Genomic DNA, 18,330 nt, shown 5'->3' with positions numbered 1-18,330 from the left:
ATAAACCAGTCTCCAGGAAATGGAGCCCAGGAAGTCTCTACCGGCGGGCACTTCTGATACAATTCAGACTATGAGCAGCCCCTGCCTAGGACAAACTAAGACAACATTAAGGAAGTTCCTCCTCATCAAAGGTTTCAGATAAAACAGGAGCCTAAGAGGTAGGAGATGCAAATGGAAACATGGCAGCTGCTTGCCACAAGTCAGCAGGCAATCAAAGTGCTTACAGTGTGGAAAATTCTACTCCCATTCAACCACACACATAATCCAAATGCCAAGGGCAGTAGTAAGTTTCGAGTGGCACTGCACCTACCTAGAACTCAGCCTCCTGAACCAACATACCAAAGTAATAAAAAATGGCTCTCAGCTGAGAAGACAAGACATAGGCTTCTTAAAACTGATGTCCCACAAATGACACACAAGACCTATCTCATCGGAACATACTCCTTTCTTCTATGCCCTTCTAATGAGCTTATCCGACTGCTGAACCCACAGCAGATTAGATTTGTACATTAAGAGGGGAGAGAAGATTCACGGGGAGGCAGATGGAAATAAATCATGTAGACTTAACCATATACTCTAAAGGTTAAATTATTTACATCAATTTGGGGGGAGGAGAATTATATACAATGGCTTGAAAACAATTGTTCAAAATTATGTCCATGATGATGAGTTACTAAAGAAAAAGTAAAATCACATCTTCACATTTTCTTCTTCTTTTCTGAATGTGCATTGGTGTTTTGCCTGCATGTACGTCTGTGTGAGGGTGTCGGATCCTCTAGAACTAGAGTTACAGACAGTTGTGAGCTGCCATGTGGATGCTGGGAAATGAACCCAAGTTCCCTGGAAGAGCAGCCAGTGCTCTTAACCACTAAGCCATCTCTTCTCGTCATTCTCCAGCACAAGAGAACTTTTTTTCTTTTTTTTTTTTTGAGACAGGGTTTTCTCTGTGTAGACCTGGCTGTCACTCTGTTGACCTGGTTGGCCTCTAACTCAGAGATCTGCCTGCCTCTGCCTCCCAAGTGTTGGGATTAAGGGCATGCACCACTATGCCCAGCTTGATATTTTCTACAAAGAAGCAAAACTGAGGGAGCACTTATACCTGAGCACCTGCAACATGTTAAGAATGAAACACTCTAGCTGGGCACGGTGGTGCATGCCTTTAATCTCAGCACTCAGGAGGCAGAGGCAAGTTGATCTACATAGGAATTCCAGGACAGCCAGGCCTACATTGTGAGACCCTGTTTCAAAACAAAACAATGCACATCTCACTTGGTAATAGCCTTGTAATGTAAGACGCATTCACATTTTAAGGCTAGGCCATGCAGACTCTGAGAACCAAAGCACCGAGAGTGGTGCAGCCATGTATAACTACAGAGCTCATTTGTCTCCTTGGTTTGTTTTATATGGCACTACCACTTTTGCTTTTGGTTGGGAGGATCTCTAATTTTGGGGTGCACATGTTTCTGAGGCTAAAGCTCTAAGTCTGTAGCAGTAGTTTATAAGCTGCTTTCTCAATGCCTGGTGCTTTTTCCAAACGGAGAAATCTCTGGAACCTCAGTCCATAGCAGAACTGCTCTGCTGAAAGCCACAGAAAGCAGGTGGCCCAAAGCCTTATTCGACCCTACTTTGAATCCAAGGCTGCTCCTACGCACCTCTCTGGCCAGGAATAATACAGAGTACTGATTTCTAAAAAGCACCATGAAAATAAGTATGGTCACTGGACTTGCTATATGAAAGTGTCTGCCTTGTGGACACTCGACAAATGATAAAAAAGCTGAACGAAGGCATCACGATGCTGTGAAAAGTTGGGGGGTATGGTGAAAATGCAGTTAACTGGCTAAAGTGAGCAACAATGTCTGAGTGTTCAATGTTACAGGACACTTGGCCATGGTTTCTACCTTATCTTATGGCTCAGGTATCACATGCCTAAGTTCTACAACTCTTTTTCCTAAGACTCGTGTGTGTGTGTGTGTGTGTGTGTGTGTGTGTGTGTGTGTGTGTGTGTGTGTGTGTGTCTGTAGAGGCCAGAGGAAGGTGTGGAATCCTCTCAGGGCTAGAGTTACAGGTGGTTGTGAAACTGCCCAATGTGGGTGCTGGGATCCAAACTCTTAATCACTGAGCCATCTCTCCAGTTCCTTTACAAACTTTTGAAAGAAAAAAGAGGGAGTCACCATTTCACAAAGACCCCCAAACATATTATAGTACCTCCTCCCCTGAGAGAAATGCTAATTTTATTTTCCTATGTTCCCAAAGACTGAAGTTACAACAGAAAAGTCATGATACACAAAACACAACAAGGAAAAGGCATACAGTAAACACAGTAAATGAAGCTGGGCACAGTGACACAGGCCTGAAATCCAGTGTTCTAGAGGCAGAGGTAGATGGATCATCACAAGTCTAATGGTAGGGTCTTTCAAAATAAGTCTAAGTGTTCTCGACAGTGTTTGACCTTTTTAAAAATTGACTATGGCATTTTTCTTGACTTGATACTGCAGACAAAGCAGGTCTGAAATGGGCCAGTAGCCTCAGACAGCCGCTGCAGATGATCCTCCATGGTACAAGTCCTCAAAGCCGACTTTGTGGTCACAGAAAGAAAAATTGTTTGAGTTTCTCTTGGTGTCTGCTTCATTGTTTTAGGTGAAACCATTTTTTTTTTTTTTGGAACCAATTAAATTGCTTCTATTGCTTATGTGAACCTTCTGTGTAAATGGTAAATTATTATTTTTTTAATCAAGACAGTAATATAATCATGGGAGAGATATGGAAAGGAGAAATTAAAAGAAAGTGTGTTTGCTCCTTCGTATGCCTTACAATCATTCCGGAAGGACATATTAGAACTTGGTACTAGGCCTGTGGCTCCTGTAGGAAAAAATCATGTTCAGCAGTAAGCAGTCTTTCTAGTAAAGCGTAACAGCCATGTTAGAGTCAATGCTCTAAGCACACGAAAGTGAGCTCTACTGCTATGCTGTGAGCTGAGCAGAATGTGGGGGGAGATGAAGGGAGTCCTAGTTAGTCAGAATGGCAACAGCCATGTTAGAGTCAATGCTCTAATCACACTAAAGTGAGCTCTACTGCTATGCTGTGAGCTGAACAGAATGTGGGGGAGATGGAGGGAGTCCTAGTTAGTCAGAATGGCAACAGCCATGTTAGAGTCAATGCTCTAAGCACACGAAAGTGAGCTCTACTGCTATGCTGTGAGCTGAACAGAATGTGGGGGGAGATGAAGGGAGTCCTAGTTAGTCAGAATGGCAACAGCCATGTTAGAGTCAATGCTCTAAGCACACGAAAGTGAGCTCTACTGCTATGCTGTGAGCTGAACAGAATGTGGGGGGGAGATGAAGGGAGTCCTAGTTAGTCAGAATGGCAACAGCCATGTTAGAGTCAATGCTCTAATCACACTAAAGTGAGCTCTACTGCTATGCTGTGAGCTGAACAGCATGTGGGGGAGATGGAGGGAGTCCTAGTTAGTCAGAATGGCAACAGCCATGAAGCAGCTGTGTGGGGACTGTAAGTCGGGGTACTTTCTAGGGTAGAGCTAGGACATGGGGGAAATCACAAGGGGGCACAGTATGGACAAGGAGCTAGATGATGGTCTTGATACACTTTTTCAACTGTTCAAGCCTCTTACTGGAATCCTTTGCTTTAAAATGCCCTGCTTTCCACAAGTAGACCATTCCATTTCATCAGGAAATGTTGGAAGCCATGATCTAATTCACAGGCTGGCTCACAAACATCTCCCGCCCACAGTGTCATGATCCCAGTACACAACAGTCTGGGTGCTGAGTCTCAGAAGTTCAGTAACTGAGCCTAAGATAAAGGGAGGGGAGATTTCCTGTTCCCTGTCCTCTTCTAGACTCAGATGAGCCAGCAATTGTAATTGTGCAAAGTTTTCCTTGGCCACTCTCCCTTGTCACAAGGACTAGCCTCCTCAGGAATAAACTGAACTACAATACCGTGCACACCCCTTCACAATGGCATTTAGCACTCCATCCCAGATCTGTCTCCTCAGCATCACAAAGCAAACTCACTTCTCAGAAATGAAAACTCTAGTCCCTCATTCCAGCGGAGGACCACAGAGAGGCATGAAAGAGAGTAACCACACTAGGCCAATGTACACTAGTGTGCCTAGGCTGCCTCAGAAGTATGTGATCCCAGAGAGGGTGTGTGGGTGAATATCAATGTCTTGTTCTCCTTTTGGTTTTATGAAATATACTCTATATCCCAGGCTGGCCTACCCAGAATGGCTTTTAACTCAGGGTTATCCTTCTGCCTCAGACTCTCTCAAGGGTTGGGATTATACATGCAAGTCACCATGCCTGGTAGTATATGACTTTTTAAGAGAATTTTTATGAATTCAACTTAATCTCTAATTGTAAGACAACTTAAGAGAAAACTAAAAAGGTGCAGGCATTATGGGGAAAGAAGCTTTGTGCAATGGAAGCTGGCTAGCAGCATGGCCAGCCCATTCACACTGAGTAGGAAGAAACAGAAGAAAAGCCATCCAGGGAGGCTCAGGCAAGAAGGCAGCAGGAAAAACAGTTTCCAATGAGAGACAGCTCTTTTCCACCAAGGGTCTGCTCAGCTTGTGCCTCTTCTAGGGAGTATGCCCAAGCCACTTCCAATCTCAATTCTCAATCCTCCCTGGGCTGTAATATATACATATGTACAGCTAGCTCTTCATTATGTTGTCATCAGTTCTTTTAAAAAATATATCTAGGGAGTACTTAGAATGATGAATTATCTGCACTGTTTACTTGGGCTCCATATTTCATTTCACATTGATTCATTCATTAATACATCCTTTACCCCAATAAGCTATCTCTCAAAGAGTGACTTCCACAGGAAAGCCCTAGTAAAGTACTCAGGACAGGGCTCAGAGAGAATTCAAGTAGTCTCCAGCTTAAAGCTGGGGAGTACAAGAAAATCATATAGAATCCACAGTTACATAAGGAAATTGGTTTCAGGGTTGTTTTATTTTTAAAGACTCTCTGCTTACAAGTTTATCACATGGCTATCAGTGTCTAGATCTGAGGACCAATGCTACCAACTCGGAGGAGAGCAAAGAACATGGCATGAAGAATCAAATGTTGCACAAGTGCTTGCTGTGGGGAGTTTGAGATGGTTTTCAGGAAGTAAACAGAGGTACTCTTGCAGAAGCGATTGTTTTTGGCGGCGGTTACAAAATGAACTGAGCATGGCCAGGGAATGTTCAGTCCAAGGGGCTGGACCAGGGGGTTAAGCATTCACTGAAGACCTGCTGTGTTCTGGCCACCTATTCAGACGCTATCACTTAATTTTACAATAGCCCATTATTCCCATAAGGGAGGCTTAGAGGAACCAGGTAGAACATGGGACACATCTTGCTTTCTCTACAAGGCAACCAGAATACTTCCCAGGACCTTTTTCATCCTTGCCTCCCAGATAAAACCAAAACAAATGACTCCTCCATTTTACTGGGGGAGGAAGAACACAGCTACTTCAAGCACTCACAGGGGCAGGGCGGGGCAGGGAGGGAAGACACTATGGGAAGGAGAAGGGAAGAGTCAACATGAGTGAAGTGGAAATTAAACGAAGCCCTGACCAGACCCTTTCCACACAGATGATTTCATCCCAGTAACCCTAGAGGGTGATCGCTGTCCACACAGAATGACACTGAGGTCTAGAGAGCCTAAATCATAGTGCTAGTAAAAAGCAAAAGGAAACTGAGATTGGGAGTTGGGGCAGGCAGGCTTCAAAGTCTGCGTGCTTTCCACTCTCCCTGTGGCAAGCATTTCCCTTCTCTTCTACCACACAAATGTCCCCAAACTAAAGTATGGAAAACATAGATCTCTTCAAGAGCCCTAACCAATAATTATAGAGCAGTCAGATGAAAGAAGCCTGTTTCCCCAGGAAATAAAACTGTCAAGTCTATCAAGGGATTTAAAAGAAAATTAGAAGGAGGCTTACCCTCTCACTCCAACCTATGAATAGAGCTGACATTTTCAGTGATGTCAGTGGTTGTATACATGGTGGAAGCTACCATTAGGGTTGGAGCCACTGAAGACCACAGAAGTTCCCCCTTGAAATGGACTCAGTAGTGCCTGGGCAACAACACAATGGCCCAACCCTGTCTTTAGGAAATGATCAGAAAATGGGGTTAGTGTTTGATCAGGGTTCTGTTGGCTGGGCTGGCTCAGACATTGGTGAGAACATCCCTGAGCTGCTAGCTCTCCACATAAGGCTAGCTCAGAACAGAGAAGTGCATGCAGATCATTATGCAAACCTGTCCATCTATAGCAAATGCACCGGTCCTGCTCAAAGTCAAGCAAATCTAAGAGTCAATCCTTTCCGAAGCCTGTAGTGAAAGAAACAAATAGTGACTTCGGAGTGCTTGATTCCTTCCACATCTGGCTCTATTTGGGAGCTAAACTCAGCAGAAGTCTACAGGGTCAAGAAATGACCCTGAATAAAAATAGTCTTGGAAGTCTGTCACAGAAGAGAGGAAACAAGGCGGTGGGGGTGATTCACTCCAAATGGCAGCTCCAAAACCCAAATTCCCATTTTTGTTCCAATCTGAAGCCAATGTGCAAAACAGGCACAGAGCAGCCTGTCCATTTCCAAAAGCAGTTGCCAAAGAATTTTATATGGAAGCCAAAAAGATTTAGTGTGCCATTCACCTCTCCTCTAAATCTAAGGAGGAAGAGTTTGAACTGAAGCGCTGAACCCATGGTGGGTTTACATTGTGTGAAGGCCACCCAGGGTCTGGTAAGGAAGGGAAAACTTTGTTCACCAAAGTTTCCAATGATTCAATGGCTTACTGGATGTGGGCAGAGTTCTACGGCAGCATGTGAGTCGCTAGCTGCTGTCTGCCTATTAAGTTCCATAACTCCCCTCCTCCCCAGCCCGCAAACAAGGATAACACTGAGAGGGTTATATGCCTTTTCTTCCTCTTTGTAGGGGAGGGTGGTACTGAAGATTGAACCTGGAGCCGCTGAGTGCTAGGCCAAGAAATCTACTGAGCTACATCCCTAGCTTTCTCTTTTTGTTTTGGGTGTTTGTTTGAGAAAGAGAGGGGTGGGGGTTCCACACAGCCCAGGCTGGCATCAAACTCACTAGTCGACACTGGCTCTCAACTCCTGATCCTCCTGCCTCCACTTCCCAAATCCTGGGATTACAAGTAATTTGGATTACTGTGCCCAACCACAGCCCTCTTTTTTCTTTGCAATTTGAGACAGAGTCTCCATAAATTTCAAGTCTGTCCTTGACCTCACTCTGCAGTTCATACAGACCTTGCTTACAATCACCCTGCTTCAGTCTCCCAAGTACCTGGGGTTATAGGCCTGTATGACTGACATACACTTAGAATTGAGAGTTCTTCTGGCCGAAAACCATTTACCCAACACTTGACTACTTGAGTTGTGCTGAGCACACAGGTGCCAACTCTGTGGCATGACGGGAAACAAAAAGCCTGCTTCTCAGTCACTCACACCTTCCCTGTCCTAAGCCCTCTACCCAATTTTATAGCCACAATTTGTATTTTCTTAAAGATGGTTCTCCAACAGCACTGGGTTTCAAAGTACCAGAGGACTTGGGTCTACCTTCAGAAATTCTGTCTTTGACTGACTATGCCACAGGTTAGCAAGGAAAGAAGTACACACGCAGAAAACAACAGATGTGATCAAGACTTTTACAGTTGTGAACAAGTGTGTCTGTGCCCTAGGTGCACAGAGTATCATCACCTCTGTCTTGTGGGATTGGGAAAGACTTCTTAGAACTGGTCTAGAGGAGGAAGAAAGGGTGTGATAAGCAGGGAGGGAATGAGGGCGGCAGTGAGGGGGAGCAGTCAGTCCAGGGAGTAAGAACAGCCTAGGCCAGAGGTTCTCAACTGGAGACAATTTTCCCCAGGTGTAATTCTTACATCTAGTAGGTAGATGTTGTTAGATACCCCTCAGGGCATAGAAGAGCCCTCATAATGAAGCCTTATCCACTCACAATGTCAACAGCCTCACTGGAAAAATCTGCTCTGAGCAAAGACATAATAGGCACAGGTTAAAAGAAAGAGGAACTGGCGTGTAGCTCAGTGGTAGAGCCTAGCATGCATGAGGCAATGGGTTCAACCCCCCGCACTACAAAATAAATGTGGCTGAGTTGATGCTTTATCCTCAAAGTAGCAACAGCAAATGATGGTAGGAAGCCTACCACATTTCACATCAACTGAGAAGCACATTTCTCAGAGACAGTGATCTCAGCTCAAGTCCACTCCTGAACCGCAGCCCACATTTTGCATTTCAGCAGACAGTTATGTGAGGGTGATGAGGACCAGCTAGGTGTTCCCTGCCATTCACCTAACAGTGCACTCAGAAAGGATCAGAAACTGGTGGGGATGCTGGAAAGACTCAGGAACAGGAATAGGTCAAGCTAGAAGAGGAGGAAGCCAGGGCTCCCTGCCCCAAACAAGTGGCTACAAGGAGAGCAGAATGTGGCCTGAGTGTCAGGGGCGGGTCTCAAGTGGATTGTGTCTGATCATACAACAGGAAGCCCTTGCTAGGAATCACACTCATGGGCACAGACCATTTAGAAACCGAGAAAGGACTTTGCCACAACCACCTCCACTGAAAAATTAAAGAGAAATAATAGAACAAGCCTCTTCTTTTCACAGGAGACTTCTGGGAGGGAGAGAAGGGAGCCTCAAGACACTGGGAGATTTTGTTACAAGAGCAAGAAATACAAATTGAATCTTCTCAGATACGCTTACTCACACTAACCGGCGCCATCTCTTTAACATTACCCTGTCCATATACACACACTCACCTACATCCATTTTTAGAGGGGGGTGCTGAGGAGATAGTTCAGTCAGTAGTGTTTGACTTACAATTAGGAAGTCCTGAGTTGGACCCTGAATGCAAGCAAAAATTCCAGACAGGTGTGGTGGCACTTGGAACCCCAATGCTGGGAAGGCAATCACAGGTAGGTAGATCCCTGGAGCTCTCTGGTTAGCTAGCCTACTTAGTGAGCTCCAGGCTAGTGAGAGACTCTGTCTCAAAAGTATTTTTAAAGGTAGATAATACTTGGAGTTGGCCTACACACACACATGCATGCACGAATGCACGCACGCACGCACGCACGCACGCACACATGCACACAAGCTCGTGCAGGCAGTATGAATAGAGTAAAATTACAGTGATTGGAGTAAATGTTCAAAAATAAAGCTTTAGTTCCAAGAGAGGAAAAGCAGAAAACAATCCAATTCTTTTGTTGTTGTTGTTGTCTTTTCCTTTAGATGGTGCCAGGGTCTAAACCCAGGGCCTTGCCCATGCTAGGTTGCACATCCTATGAATTACACTACAGACCTACACCACTAGCTCTGAAAAGACAATTCCAAACTGAAAATGATATTTAAAAAGTTTTAAAATTATTTATTTATTTGACTATTGGGGCAGTCTTATTATGTAGTCCAAGCTGGTTTGAACTCAAAATTCTCCTGACGTGGACTCCGAGAAGCTGGGATTGACAGGTGTACACTGCCACACCCAATGTCATAAAAGTTTCACTAAAAGTAACTGAAACATTCCTCTCTTCTCTAGCCACAATACAGAAACCACAAAGGAATGTACTGTGTGCCCAGCACAGTGATGGAAAATTTCCACTGCGGAGAAAATTAAAATCAAGTTTTGATGTCACAGACGTCTGAAGTAACTGCAGCCTTTGGTACTTCATACTGTACGTTACAGACCCTAAAAAGGAAGGAAGCAGTCTGTGCAGAAGAGCCAGGCAGAAATCACAGGACCAGACATTCCAGTATAAGGAGCATAAACTGGAGCCCGTATGAGGAAAGGCAGGAGTAACAGGAACCCTTCAGGAATTTCATTTGCATCCACCTGCATCCACCCCTCAATCAGACACCTCCCATTTCACCTGCTGACAGCCAAAAGAATATACCAGGTGGAACCCAAGCCACCCGTGTTGAAACCTTTTTAACGTCTCATCTTAGTATGTGGTCTGCCAAGGTGATTCCTGGTCATCTGTAAATAAAGGGAACTGGAGAGCCAAAAGACACAGCAACAAGTTCCAGGAACTCACAGTTAAATTCAGTCAGGGACGGGGGATGACAAGATGACAGGAAGTTTAAACTATCAGAGAGGGTGGTTTTAAATCTGGGTTGGGATTTATAGCTATAAAAGAAGGTATGGTGCCACCCTTAGCTGGCACTATGTTTAAGGCTTCAGGGCATTAACAGCTGAGCACTTGATGATCTGTGTAATGAGAATCATAGCCAACTCTCAGAGTTACACACATACAAATGTTGGCTGCGGTGTCACACACCTGTAATCCCAGCACATGGAAGCAGAGGCAGGAGGATCATGAGTTTGAGGTCAGCCTTGGTGATGTAGTGAGACCCACCTACCCACCCAAAGCAACAGAAGCAGCAAACACAATACAGGTATCTAAGCACCCTGGATTCTGATTGGCAGGGAAAAGGCGGACTGGAAATCTGAGCATTAGCCAGGAATCCAGCTAATGAGAGCTCATGATTCCTCCCACAGATCCCCAACACCAACTCCTCTGCAGACAGCGCAGCTCATTCACTACCATCTAAACACAGTCAGCCTTCATGCCACCCTCCCCTACTCATGCCACTGTATCCACCTGGAATGTTCTCCACCCACAGGTCTACCTAGATGAGCACTACTCATCCTCTGGGACTTAGCTCAACTTCTCTTCAGGGTGGTTCTGAGTCAAGCTGTGGCGTTTCTCCCTCTTTTGAACTTCCAGAACAACTACGTTTGTGGAATCACTTGGCAAATGGCCATCTTAGCTCCGTAAAGCTTGTCTCACTTTCTGTTTGCTAAATTAATAGCAATTGCCACCTTTCTCCCCATGTTCACTGGCATCTGTTCCTTAGAGATAAGGGACAGATCATACTCCTAATTCTTTGCATCCACCCATCTCATCCTCCAGAGTACCTTAAACAAAGTTCAATTATACCACTCTCTGCTGTGAACACACAAGTCAGGTTCTCCCTAAAGATCTAATAATTCAAACCTTTGAAAGCTTGCAACCAATGAATGTGAAAGCCTTAGAAAAACATTCTAAATGTTGTCCTTTGATTTACTTAAAAAGAAGAAAGCTGCAGGGCAAACTTAGTAGTAGAACACTTTCTTGACATGCAAAGGCCTGGGTTAGACACTCAGCACTGGCAATAGTAATAATGATGGTATTCATTTTTAAAAGCCACAACCATTGAACTCTGTTGCAGAGGGATGGGGAGGTGATTTTCTTTCCTTTGCCTTTTCTCTTCTGTTGGGGTGGGGGGTGGTTTGTAAGACAGGATTTCACTATGTACCCCATGCTAGACTCGAATTCGCAGGTTTCCTGCCTCAACCTCCTGAATGCTGGTGTTACAGGAGCAGGCTACCATATCTGGCAAAAGGGAAGTTTTAAAAACTAGTTTAACTCGGACTCTAAGCCTTCAACTTCAAACTCAGAAAGTTCCTCAAAGTTCTGGCTACTGCCACACCATGTGTGTCGTGCATAGGCTGTATGGAAGTTAAAATAAGACACTGTATTCGTGTTAACTGTTGTGTCATGCATGGAGCATGTACTTAGCAAATGTACTTGATGTCTGATAAAATGCAATGCTTAGTAATTGACAGCAGCTTACTTCTAAAGAGACTTCTCAAAGCACACAGCTCCATCACGGGGGAAGGGTAGAATCTCAAATAAGTTGGAACAAGTTTAATTTGTGAAATTATTATTTTACATAACTCTTTCTCTACTTTATGTGCAACTTGAGAAAGCTTTTAACAGTATTGCTAATAAGTATTTGCCAGGAAGTTGTCTTTGGATTTATATATATTAACTAATTTAACCTCAAAATGACCCTAGTCTTAAAAAATGATAAAGATACAGAGATGTTGAAATAAGATATCCATAGACCATAGCAAGAAAGTAGACAAATGAAAAGCTGAATCTCTGTCACTGACTCTGAACCACCATAGTACTGCTTATAGCTATAATTATATCATTTTGATTAAGATGGCATTTGAGGCCATTTATATAAAAGTTGGGCATCTAAACTTTGGCTTAAAATGAACATATAAAACATGTTGTCACATGTTAGTAATTCCAGAACTCAGGAGAATGAAGAGGATTGCTTTAAGCTTGAGGCTACACATAGGAAGACTATTCATAAATAAATAAAAATAAATAAATAAAATAAAAACAACCAACCCCCCAGACAAGTGCATCATGCTATTATAGTGCAATGGATACAAATTTGTAGTTGGCTTTCTGTAACTGCTGGTTCTATATTCTCAATCAACTGAGAACTGAAAAGATTTGAAAAAAAACTATATCACTATATCAGTGCTAACAGTGTTGTCTTTTTCTTGTTATTATCCCCATATAATATAATATAATATAATATAATATAATATAATATAATATAATATAATATATGACAACTATCTACATAGCATCATGGTGTATTTGGTATTCTAAGTAACCTAGATATGATTTTAAAAACAGCAGGGGCTAGAGATGTAACTCAGTGGTAGAGCACTTGCCTAATGCATACAAGGCCCTGAGTTCAGTCCCTGGGACTGCAAAGAAGAAAATACAGGAAGATATGTGTAAGACAGGCTATGCAAATAAGACTCCCTTATCCAAACTTCATTTTATGCCGTCTCAGCTATATGCTATCAATGAAGGTGACTATGACATAAAACCATCTTTTGAATGAGAAACCACAAGAAACTCGACCTAATTTTTATTACGGTATAGTGCTATAATAGTTCTGTTTTATATCAGTAATTTTTAATCTCTTACTGTGTCAAATTTATAAAGTTGATCATAGGTATGGTGTTATAGGGGAAACATAGTATACAGGGTTTATCCACTGGGGGGTTCTTGTAATATATGTCCCACAGACACAAAGGGGCTACTACTCTTGTCAGTTTACATTAAGGACTCAGGCATCCTCTAACTATAATTTAATGCAGTCTTGATAAATTACCCAGACTGACTCTAAACTCACATTCTCCAGCATCACCCTCTCAAGTAGCTGGGATTATAGGTGAGCATCCTCAGGTTTTAGAATCCACAGGGACTCTCGGAATGGACTTTCTGAGGACGGATGCAACACTCTATTTAGGAATATATCGTGTATCTTTGAGACTACTACCCTAGGAAACTCAGAGTTCTAGAATATAAGCACTGAAAACTCCTGGAGGTCCTTGTTACTTTATAATTAAGAAACAGAGGCCCACAGACAAGGTCAGTTTATGGTAGGCAGGTGCAGCCTTCAGGCAGGTGTTCCTGCTTCACACTCTTGCTCCAGACACTAGGGAGCCTGGTACAGAACAGATGAGGGCTGGTGATGCAGCCCTGTTTGTTGATAGAGGGATTGCCTAATGTACTAAGCTCTAGGTTTGATTCCCAGCACTACACAAATCAGGTGTGGTAGTGCACACCTGTACTCCCAGGATACAGGAAGAAGAGGTAGGAGGATCAAAAGTTCAAGGTCACCCTAAACTATATAAAAGAACTGATGAAACTATCTGTTTTGTGGTTCAAAGAGTAATCTAGGTTTTTTAAATTGTGAAATTAAGGTTGACGGTGAAAACCTAATTATGATTTTCAGGTTTTAAGTTTAAGGAGTGATATTTGGCTATAAACTGTACAAGCAACAGACAAAGCAAACTTCTGAGAACGAATGAACACATGAACACACACACACACACACACACTTTAAGCTATTTAGAAACTAGATTTCACTTTTTTTTAAAGTCAAACTGCTTTAATACTCAGCTTACATATTGCTCTATCAAAAATGAAATAATCACATATAGAAGACTTTCTAAAATAAGTTCCTCTTGGAAGCCCATTTTGGGGCATTGAGTTGTGACTAAATTCTCAAAGATGTCAGTAACACAAGGGCTCCATCCATAACTGCTTGAAAAAACTGAAACCATGGACGCCTTGTCAAATTCAGACAGTTTATCTTGGCACTGGCAAGTACAGCAGTCTCTTCGATGTCTGGAAACGTGTCTAATTACGTCGAACGAGTAACTAAAAAATAGCCCGTGTCCCGGAACAGACAGCTCAGGGTTCACTCCATAGCATCCTGAATGGCAGGATGGAACCATGCCAGGGGAAAAGTGGGGGGAAGAACGAAAGAAAAGAAAAGCAAGCGTGAAAGCGGGAAGAAACGCCAGCCTCTTTTAAAACAGCCCTCCCTCCCGTTTTCCTAGGGCGGTCAGGGCCACCACTCCGCTCCTGAAAGTTTTTCTTTTTCTTTATTTTTGTTCCATTAAGTCATCAGGTCCCGCCCTCATCTCTTACCTGGAGCAGGGCAGGCTGGTGCTGCCCCAAGCGACCTCAAGCTCACCACGCCTCTATCGCCCCCAATCCGGACACCACTCAGGGACCACCCCAGACCCCTAAAAGTGCAGCCCTAGACCTCATCACACCCTGGAGCCCCAAGGCCGCACCACGGAGGAGTCCTCTCTCGGGGAGGCGTGACCACCCCGCGCCGCGGACCCCCCTGTCACCCCTGTCCCGCACTCCTTCGCGGGAGCCGCTCGCCCCCCCCCCGTGCACCCCGAACCCCCGAGGCACCTCAGCGGCGCCCCCTCTCGGGAAACCCCAGCATGGCAGCCGCGACGCGCTCACCTGAGCCTAAGGTTGGCCATGAACTCGGGCATGGAGACGGTGTCCATCAGCACGAAGTCCGCCTTGCCGAATTCCAGGCTCTCCTGCTCCGCCATGGCGCCGGCTCAGGTGGGCGCGCTCGGGCCGGGGCGGGGGCGCGCGGCACGCCCGGGAGGGGTCGAGCCGGAGAGAGGTGGCCGCGGCTCCTCAGCGCTCGGGGGCCGGCGCGGCTCTGGACGGGCGAGGCCGGCGGCTTCCGCTCCTCCCGCGGTGACTGCGGGCTGTGTGGGGGCCGTGGTGGCGAGACGGAGACGGCGGCGGCTGGTCCCGCCTCTAGCCTGGGTCCGGCTGGGCCCCGCCCCGCCCTGGCCGCTCGGGCTCCGCCCCGCGGAGGAGCCCGCCCAGCCGCGGCCCAGCCGCCTCCTCACCTGGGCGTCGCGCACGCGCGGGGCGGGGACGCGCTCCGGGCCAGCCGCGGCGGCTGAGCGGCAGCGCCCCCTAGAGGCAGGCACGGGCATCTCCCGTGAAGGGGTGCTGTGTGCGGCTGACTCCGGGTGACATAGGCCTTGCTGCCTTCTTCAACCCCTTGCCCAGTAGTAGATAGCAACAGAGTTACAAACATCACTTGAGCGGCTTTGGCGCGAATTATGATTCTCTCACGCTCTCCTGGGCTCGCGTGCTACCCACCACCCTTGAAGTGGTGGCTGAACGGAGATGGCGATAGTCGCGATCACTTCCAGGTCACCAAAATGCTCACAGCTACTCTAAGCATTTTAGCAAACTTAAGTAGCGTGTCACACTGCTAGGAAGTGGAGAAGCTGCGACTTCATGGAGGTTATTTGATTTATGAACCCCCGCATTTAGCCTTCATGGTTTACTCTTCCTCTGTTTGCAATGGTCCTTTATTTTCCCTTCCACTCACTGGAACATGCCATCAGACTTTACCTTGTACTATTAAATTTTTAATATATGTATGAATCATCTCCTCAGGATGATTGCAGGTTTCTAGCACAAAAGACCACGTCCTAAACTTTTTGATATCCCCCTCATTACCCTACACCGTCCAAGTAGCTATTGTACGGGGTTGTATTGTATGTAATACAACCATGAAATTAGGTCTATGGGTTGTAATGAGTTGTATGTGATCTCCAACTTAAAGACAGGCTGGGAGATCTTAAAATGTTTCTTTTTTCCAAACATAGACTATTTTCCTGATGGAAGTACATTGTAAGGGACATTGTCCAGCACCTGCAACTCTCCAGGCCTGTGTCTCTGTTGGGACCATCTTCAGTGCAGAATCTATTAGGAAATCTAGAGGCCTCCAGGACCTGGCTGGGCTTCAGCTCTGTGGCTGAATTTGAGATGCGTAAATTAGACTGAAGAACCTTGGCATGTTTCAGCTGCCAACAACCCACACTTGCCAAGAGAGGGGACGGTGCCTTGATCATTTTCATGGAGCGCCTCTGCTGTCAGAAATCCACCCCGATCCCTGGCACAGCAGAGCTAGCTGGGCTGCACTGTAGCTACCATGTGTAGCTTGCTTTCTTCACGAGATGTTTGGATCTCGTTGTGCTTCTCTGTAGAGGAAGAACTCTGGGATAGATACTTCCAAGGTAGGACTGTCCTATGCATGGGTCATTTGTGAGAGTGGACCAGTGGCTAAGGAGACACTTACATAGAGTGATTCTGCATTCCTACAGTGTTCATATCACTGTACTTTAATGTAAGCAGGACTGAATTTGTAAAGGGAAAGAAACAGATCTCAAAGTCTGGGCCCTAAGAAACAGACCCCAAGTCCTATCAGTAAGTGGATATATATGTATACCTTGTACATGTGTGTGTGTTCCCTGAGTCTGGGGTTATTGAAGATCAGGGTAAAATGCTAGGCACTAGGAAAAGAGACACAAAAACCTGCAGAGTACAAGAACAGGCAGGGAATGGAGCTAGAGCAGGGTGCTATGTGGTTTCCAAATGGCTAAATTTGGAGAACTTTATTATAGTCCTTGTCATAAACAGGAGCCTCAAGTCTAAAATGTATGTACAATCTGTGCAAAGATATTCTGTAAGTTCTTGTAGAAGTCCAGCTTAGTATAAAGTCAGGCATTGAGACCAATGAGTTTCTTTTGATGAACTCAGAGCTATCGAATGAGGCCCACTGTTAACTAACTTAAATCAGCTTCTAGATTCTGATGTAAATTTTTTATGTAGTTACGTTGTACACTATAAAGAGAATTCTGATTCACATGTTCAGAGGCAATTTGATACTTGTACAGTTTTATAGCTAGCCTTCTAGTGCTCGGCTGTGTCCTTATTAATCAATGATCACACAAAGCAGAAATGGCACAGAAGGACTAAGTATCAAGGACTATATTCATGCTTGCTAAACTAGAGCATTTTAGCTCACTGTGAATCTCTTTCATGATAAAGTGAGAATAGAAATGCATTTGGATAGGTATGTTTCATTATGGTTTAAGATGTACTAAAAAATAAAATAAGAGTTTAAATCACCAATAGTGACATGTGGTGACATTATGAACTTTCTGATTGGATCACTTGAAAAAGACACAATATCACTTACCTGCTAGAAATACATAAGCTGAATGTGGTTGGGAAGAAACATGAAGCAAACCCAGAGCAAGGAGCATCCTGCAAAACAGTTGATCAGCAGCATCCATCAAAAATACCAATGGTGTGAAAGACAAAGATGCCAACACACTGGTCCAGATTAGTTTGTAGCTGTTTTTTTTTTTTCTCTCTCTGACTCTTTAGGGGTCCACCACACAGCTCCCAAATTGATATACAGAGACTTATTCTTACTTAGAATGCCTGGCCTTAGCTTGGCTTGTTTCTAGACAGCTTTTTTTTTTTAACTTAAATTATCCCATCTACCTTTTACCTCTGGGCTTTTACCTATCTCTATTTCTGTATATCTTTTTTTTCTCCTTCTTATTCCGTGTCTGTCTGTGTGGCTGGTCCCTGGCATCCTCCTCTCCTCCTTTTCTCGCTTTTCCCTTCTGCTTCTTCTCTCTTCTCTTTATTCTCTCTGCCTGACAGCCCTGCCTAGCTATTCAGCTCTTTATTAGACCAATCAGGTGTTTTAGGCAGGCAAAGTAACATGGCTTCACAGAGTTAAACAAATGCAACATAAAAGAATGTAACACATTTCTACACCATTAAATAAGTATTCCACAGCATAAAATGTAGCACATCTTAAAATAACATTCCACAACAACAGTTGGCTAAAGAGACATCACAGCTGAAGGCAATGCGTGATCCTTAAGCCAGGAGAAGGTAAGGAAGCTGCTGGGGAAAGGATGCAGTGGACTAAGTTAGACAGTGTCAGTGTTAGTATTCCTAAATTCAAGTATTGCGCTGAGGCTTCACAAGAGAGCGTCTTGTTCTGAACAGACATCTGTTAAAGTCTTTACTGATAAAAGACATGGTGTCTCAAACTGCTTGGTAAAAAGGGTTTTCAGAACGCCAGCTTTGGGTCAGTGTGAACACACAGTATGCAGGCCTGGTCAGGCTTTCTGTAAAGACAAGGTACAAGACAAGGGCCGCCGGGTTATCAGTGAAAATCAAGTCTGGGTGATCTGCTTTGAGTGTTTGCTCTCTTCCAGGTTCCATAGCATGTTTCTGGTCTGTCCCACTCTCCTTTTATCTCCTTCTTCCAGGGCTCTGCATCCCAGCAAGACAATG

At 44.6% G+C, this 18,330-nt stretch overlaps 1 protein-coding gene across 2 annotated transcripts in view; it reads right to left on the bottom strand.

The window, feature by feature from the left end:
• The window catches only part of Myo1d (myosin ID), a 313,484-nt gene extending 298,483 nt beyond the window's left edge, over positions 1–15,001 (bottom strand). The window contains exon 1 of one of the 2 annotated variants that reach the window (XM_052759912.1): positions 14,653–15,001. In XM_052759912.1, the coding sequence (XP_052615872.1) occupies positions 14,653–14,747 (95 nt within the window). In that variant the 5' untranslated portion in view covers positions 14,748–15,001. The remainder of the gene's footprint in view (positions 1–14,652) is intronic. The other variant, XM_052759911.1, reaches the window with a different exon arrangement.
• Positions 15,002–18,330: the final 3,329 nt, after the last annotated feature.

Source organism: Peromyscus californicus, unplaced genomic scaffold (assembly GCF_007827085.1).
Source record: "Peromyscus californicus insignis strain IS unplaced genomic scaffold, ASM782708v3 Scaffold_3__1_contigs__length_106647218, whole genome shotgun sequence".
NCBI classification, from domain to species: Eukaryota; Metazoa; Chordata; class Mammalia; order Rodentia; family Cricetidae; genus Peromyscus; species Peromyscus californicus.
This window is presented reverse-complemented; position numbering and strand designations above follow the sequence as displayed.